This window comes from Coregonus clupeaformis, chromosome 16 (genome assembly GCF_020615455.1).
Source record: "Coregonus clupeaformis isolate EN_2021a chromosome 16, ASM2061545v1, whole genome shotgun sequence".
Taxonomy (NCBI): Eukaryota; Metazoa; Chordata; class Actinopteri; order Salmoniformes; family Salmonidae; genus Coregonus; species Coregonus clupeaformis.
In genome coordinates this window covers 11177299-11184330 of record NC_059207.1, presented here as the reverse complement: position 1 = coordinate 11184330, position 7032 = coordinate 11177299, and the positions used below count along the sequence as shown (strand labels likewise).

At 45.4% G+C, this 7032-nt stretch overlaps 1 protein-coding gene across 1 annotated transcript in view; it reads left to right on the top strand.

Moving 5' to 3' along the window:
* Nucleotides 1-7032, top strand: part of LOC121584425 (adhesion G-protein coupled receptor V1-like) — a 197916-nt gene continuing 190884 nt past the window's right edge. Inside the window, exons 1-2 of the mRNA XM_041900302.2 lie at nucleotides 1-186; nucleotides 823-972. Coding sequence (XP_041756236.2) covers nucleotides 1-186; nucleotides 823-972 — 336 coding nt within the window. The remainder of the gene's footprint in view (nucleotides 187-822; nucleotides 973-7032) is intronic.

Here is a 7032-nt window from a genome sequence, read left to right as displayed (position 1 = left end):
ATGTCCACTGTCCTCACACTAGCTGGGTTGATTCTGGCTCTGTCCATCCCGAGGGCCAGGCTCCAGACAGCTGAGCTGAGGTTCCTGGGACAGACAGACTTCATGGTCATAGAGAGCAACGACACTGTGGTCCGCCTGGTGGTGGAGAGGATCGGAGACCCGGTCAATGTGACCGCACTGGTTCAGGTAGGAACGACCTGGTCATAGGAGGACTGTTTTAGGTCACCTGTTGAGTGTCCGACCTAGTGTTATCTAGATACCTCTGTGTGTTTATGTAATCTCCTCTAACTTGGCATTAGTCTCTCAGACTTAAATCTTGTATTTGACAGTTGTGGTTAAGTGTTGTTTCAATGCAACGGTGACCAGCCATGATTAGCAGCACACAGCAGTAGAGCAGAACAGTGGAACCTTAACCCCGGTTGTCACCGAGGCTGGTCTGCTCCTGAGTTGTCAAATGCAGGTCTCTTTAATGGAAAAGATAAGTGACCTTTTTACTGTGGGAGGCAGTGTGTGAGATGAAAGGCAGTAATTGCTACCCACATCAGAACGTGTCAGCTCCCACATGGGAGCCAGTGTCTGCTCCCTCCCCATGGGTGTCTGGCAAACTGGTGGCCTGGTTGGGGCTTTCCCAGGCCTATTTCTTTCTACAGTTCCTTAAATCTCAATACTCTGTCCCTAGCAGTTGGGACAGTTGAGTTGAACCCATCATTCTATATTTGTGTACAGGCCGACTGTGTGTCAGTCTGTGTGTTTAAGTGGTGAAAGATCAAGCCAAATGATTTCAATAACGATTACAACATCAACTGTCCTTGTTTCTTCCAGTTGGAGGGAGATGACTCGGGGGACTTTACGGCCACCTCGGCTGCAGCCATCCTGCTGTCGTCAGAGGCCAGTAAGACCATCTTCATCGCTGTCAAGGACGATGAGCTGCCCGAGGCCGACGAGACCTTTGTCTTCAACCTAAGTCTACAGGTAACGGAAAGAGAGTGTGTGTTAGGTTTTGTGTGTGTGTGTGTGTGTGTGTGTGTGTGTGTGTGTGTGTGTGTGTGTGTGTGTGTGTGTGTGTGTGTGTGTGTGTGTGTGTGTGTGTGTGTGTGTGTGTGTGTGTGTGTGTGTGTGTGTGTGTGTGTGTGTGTCAGTCGTCATTCAATGTCAGGGGTTATTATGGTTGCCCTCGTACCATGCTCATGTGTTAATATGTGCATGTGTGCATTTGTATGTGTGTATGTGTTGCAATGCTTATGATTGTGTCTGAGTGGAAGATGAAACCTTAGTGTCTTAAGCCCTCACCCTGGTCCAACCACTGCCCCAGGGCCCCCCATTTTCAACCCCAGCAGAAAGACTTGAGAGGCCCTGGATGCCCTTTGATGTGTTTCTATAGGGCTTCTCCATGGCTGGGCCATTGGGCCGCTGAAGAAGGTCCTGCCAGAAGACACCTTTATGAGCAGAAAGCCATTTTGATAACCAAGGCTACACCACACAGTAGATTAAAGCCCAGAGTCAGGGGCTGTGTGAAGTCACTGCAAGACAGCCATTTCACACCATCAAACAGACCATGTGGGAGAAACCAACATGCTTCCTGCAGCTGGGACCGCGGTACGGAGGAGAAACGCTAGAGAACATATTGGAGGATTCCCTCACACAGGAAGGGTATAATCTAGAGCCCGACATAGGTGCAGGTGGCCATGTCATAGCCAAACAGCGTTGGGCTGTGCAGAGAGAAACTTCTCCCACGATGCATACAGAGGAATGGTTATTTTTTTGCGGCAGCTGTGCAGGATGTCTTACACCTAGAGTCCCATCGCCATGGTGTCCTTAGCAGGCTGTCGCCATGGTGTCCTTAGCAGGCTGTCGCCATTGGTGTCCTTAGCAGGCTGTCGCCATGTGATTGATGATGAGGGGCCGGCTCCCACTGTCCACACACTCTGACTAATGGCTCTGTGACAGACAGGCAGCCTACACCAGACAAAGGTCTGTCTGGATCATGAGCTACGTGCTAAGGGGCCTCACAGATCAAGCACAGGGGATGAGGGGGTGATGGCTTGGCGAATCAGTCATTTCTGACAAGCAGAAAGCTGTTATGCTCGATACATTTAAAAATGGATGGAAGGACAGTTGCTTTGGACAGGGTGGGATTAGTTGGAGATGAGAGGGTTTTGTGTTCCCCCACTGCTTTTGAGTAATGATGTCATCACTAGCTGGGCTACACTTCCCAGAATGCTAGATAGAAGAGTAACATTTTTATAATAGAATCCAGATAAGCCTAAACAAAGAGAGAGCTGGAACTGAGCACAGCACAAAGTCCAGGAACGGTCCCTCATACTGTAATGCCACCAACCTGCTTGGCAACACCATGACAGGTGCTGCCCACTCATCCTGTGCCTACTGTCAGGGTCTGGGCAGGGCTCGGGGGCTGGGATTCCTATGGAGAGTTGGTGGTTGGTGGGTTGCGTTTGTGTCCCAGAGGGCACGGGCCCCTGGTAGGGCCTGCAGGCTGGATTGTGAGAGCCGTGTGGATTCTGTGTCTGTGTGTCGGCTATGACAAGAGCTCAGCGCCTGAAAGAAAGCTCTGTTACAGCTGGGAAAGCTATGTCTGAATAGAGGTGTGAAAGCAGAGGGGATAAGCTCTTTCTTTCACTCAGTATCTCATACACACAGACACACACTTGCATGCATGCACACCCGCAAACACACAAACACACACACACACACACACACACACACACAGACACACAGACACACTCACACACAATGGTTCTGCCTTGGGCACACTGTTTGTGTGTCTTTGGCCGAAAGAAAAGGGGGGGGAAGAGTTGCATTTCTTAAATAAGGTTATCATTGGTAACAGGTTATTATTGTTCATATGATTTCGATACATATACCAAGCGACATAGAGTTAGGGCCGGGTAGTTTAATAATAGTGGACCCTATACGTTCTTATCAGGGCCGGGTAGTTTAACAATAGTGGACCCTATACGTTCTTATCAGGGCAGGGTAGTTTAATAATAGTGGACCCTATACAGTCTTATCAGGGCCGGGTAGTTTAATAATAGTGGACCCTATACAGTCTTATCAGGGCCGGGTAGTTTAATAAAAGTGGACCCTATACAGTCTTATCAGGGCCGGGTAGTTTAATAATAGTGGACCCTATACAGTCTTATCAGGGCCGGGTAGTTTAATAATAGTGGACCCTATACAGTCTTATCAGGGCCGGGTAGTTTAATAATAGTGGACCCTATACAGTCTTATCAGGGGTTGTGAAGCATCAACAGTCAGGCAGGAGTCAGGTGCAGAATGATGGTAATCATTTACAGGTGCAGAAAGTAAATCAAGCTGGATCCAAAACAACGAGGAAGAATGTCTTCAAACTAGACAGAGCGTCTATAAATTTGACAGTGTTAATAATTCCTCACACACAGATTAGCAGTTTAGCTGAGTCTGATGTACGTCACCCTGGTCTTAGCGCTCTCTTGAAATGAGCACGTGAACAAGTTAAAAGCCCTGTGCCTAACACTGGAATAATCCAAAACCCACCTGAACAGGCATTTCATCAATTAACATGAATAATTCCCATCACAATCAATACTCCTCAGGAGTTATCATAACAATGGCCAATACATTATACATTTCAACATATCAGGACATATCACATAAAAATTATACAAATAAATATATTATGTAGTCCTAAACCCCCTCAATATATAAAACATTCTAATTATTGAACGCGCTCACCTGCTGGATAAATGTGGTAGTCAATGTCTAAATCATTCCAGCAGTGGTGAGTACAGGTTGGCAATACAACTCATACCGAATGAAAATACATTTAAAATATTATTTATTTTTTCAAAAATGTATAAATATTTGTAATTGTCCAAATAATGTATTTCACGGAAAAAATATTCATACATTTTAAATACATTCCAACATATATTAGGGAATATATAAAAAAATTATAAATGTATGTAAAATGTATATCACAATATATGTTAAATGCGTCAGAAAAGTTATTTAATGTATTTCAAATTACATTCTGAAATATATTCAAATATGTATTTATTTTTGAATATATTATGTTCACATGTATTTATCAATATATTTGGTAAATATTTTTAAATGTATTCTGAAATGTTTCGTAAAATATATTCCAACATGTACAGTGGGGAAAAAAAGTATTTAGTCAGCCACCAATTGTGCAAGTTCTCCCACTTAAAAAGATGAGAGAGGCCTGTAATTTTCATCATAGGTACACGTCAACTATGACAGACAAAATGAGAAAAAAATATCCAGAAAATCACATTGTAGGATTTGTTATGAATTTATTTGCAAATTATGGTGGAAAATAAGTATTTGGTCAATAACAAAAGTTTCTCAATACTTTGTTATATACCCTTTGTTGGCAATGACACATGTGAAACGTTTTCTGTAAGTCTTCACAAGGTTTTCACACACTGTTGCTGGTATTTTGGCCCATTCCTCCATGCAGATCTCCTTTAGAGCAGTGATGTTTTGGGGCTGTCGATGGGCAACACGGACTTTCAACTCCCCTCCAAATATTTTCTATGGAGTTGAGATCTGGAGACTGGCTAGGTCACTCCAGGACCTTGAAAATCTTTTTACGAAGCCACTCCTTCGTTGCCCGGGCGGTGTGTTTGGGATCATTGTCATGCTGAAAGACCCAGCCACGTTTCATCTTCAATGCCCTTGCTGATGGAAGGAGGTTTTCACTCAAAATCTCACGATACATGGCCCCATTCATTCTTTCCTTTACACGGATCAGTCGTCCTGGTCCCTTTGCAGAAAAACAGCCCCAAAGCATGATGTTTCCACCCCCCATGCTTCACAGTAGGTATGGTGTTCTTTGGATGCAACTCAGCATTCTTTGTCCTCCAAACATGACGAGTTGAGTTTTTACCAAAAAGTTCTATTTTGGTTTCATCTGACCATATGACATTCTCCCAATCCTCTTCTGGATCATCCAAATGCACTCTAGCAAACTTCAGACGGGCCTGGACATGTACTGGCTTAAGCAGGGGGACACGTCTGGCATTGCAGGATTTGAGTCCCTGGCGGCGTAGTGTGTTACTGATGGTAGGCTTTGTTACTTTGGTCCCAGCTCTCTGCAGGTCATTCACTAGGTCCCCCGTGTGGTTCTGGGATTTTTGCTCACCGTTCTTGTGATCATTTTGACCCCACGGGGTGAGATCTTGCGTGGAGCCCCAGATCGAGGGAGATTATCAGTGGTCTTGTATGTCTTCCATTTCCTAATAATTGCTCCCACAGTTGATTTCTTCAAACCAAGCTGCTTACCTATTGCAGATTCAGTCTTCCCAGCCTGGTGCAGGTCTACAATTTTGTTTCTGGTGTCCTTTGACTGCTCTTTGGTCTTGGCCATAGTGGAGTTTGGAGTGTGACTGTTTGAGGTTGTGGACAGGTGTCTTTTATACTGATAACAAGTTCAAACAGGTGCCATTAATACAGGTAACGAGTGGAGGACAGAGGAGCCTCTTAAAGAAGAAGTTACAGATCTGTGAGAGCCAGAAATCTTGCTTGTTTGTAGGTGACCAAATACTTATTTTCCACCATACTTTGCAAATAAATTCATAAAAAATCCTACAATGTGATTTTCTGGAGAAAAAAATCTCAATTTGTCTGTCATAGTTGACATGTACCTATGATGAAAATTACAGGCCTCTCTCATCTTTTTAAGTGGGAGAACTTGCACAATTGGTGGCTGACTAAATACTTTTTTCCCCCACTGTATTTATAAGAAATACACTACCAGTCAAAAGTTTGGACACACCTACTCATTCTAGGGTTTTTCTTAATTTTTACTGTTTTCTACATTGTAGAATAATAGTGAAGACATCAAAACTATTAAATAACACATATGGAATCATTTAGTAGCCAAAAAAGTGTTAAACAAATCAAAATATATTTGAGATTTTAAATTCTTCAAAGTAGCCACCCTTTGCCTTGATGGCAGATTTGCACACTCTTGGCATTCTCTCAACCAGTGTCACAATTCTCTAAAGCAGAACCCAGAAGCAGACCAGGACAAGGTGAGTAGAACGAAGGTGAGTATTTATTTACAGACTCAAATGTGGAAGCAGAATAATCCAGGAGACGGAGCGGGCAGCGGAGGTGAGTTGGTGGGAGTGAATAGGCAGATCCAATGGTGTCACAGAAGCCACCGACGACCAGGCAGGGGTGGGGTGAATGTTCCGGGAAAATGATGTTCATGGCTAACGATCCGGCAGGGAATGGATGTCAGGTCAGAGCTTATGAAGTGGAGAGGTGATGATCAGGACCAGGTGTGCAGATAGCTGATGAGATGCAGGTGCGGGTAATCAAGAGATCTCCCGCCTAGCCTCGTCGCCCGGCAACCAGACAGAAACCTCAGGAAACAGACTCCAAGACAGAAAACAGGCAACTCAGGCAGAAACAGACTCAGGAAGCGGGATTCATGACAGTACCCCCCCCTCCGACGAACGCCACTGGGCGGACTACCCGGAGCGCCAGGATGGAAGCGGTAGAAGTCACGAAGGAGGTCAGCATCAAGGATCTGACGCCGGGGAATCCAACTCCTCTCCTCAGGACCATACCCCTCCCAGTCCACGAGATACTGGAAACCCGACCCCGCCGTCTGGAATCCATGATGCGGCGCACCGTGTAGACAGGACCACCTCCGATCATCCGGAGGGGGCAGCAGTGGACTGAGGAGAACAGGCTTGAGGCAGGAGACATGAAAGGTGGGATGGACTCTGAGCGTTCTATGCAACTTGAGTCGAACCACAACAGGATTAATCACTCTCTCCACCACAAACGGACCAATGAACTTCGGTGACAGTTTATTTGACTCAGTCTGCAGAGGAAGATCCCGTGTAGCCAACCAGACCTTATCTCGAATAGCATAATGCGGGGGCTGGAATACGGCGACGATTCGCCTGTAGCTGATACCGGTCAGAAACTCTAAGGAGGGCCTTTCTGGCCTGATGCCAGGTCCGGTGGCAATGACGAATGTGGGTCTGGACA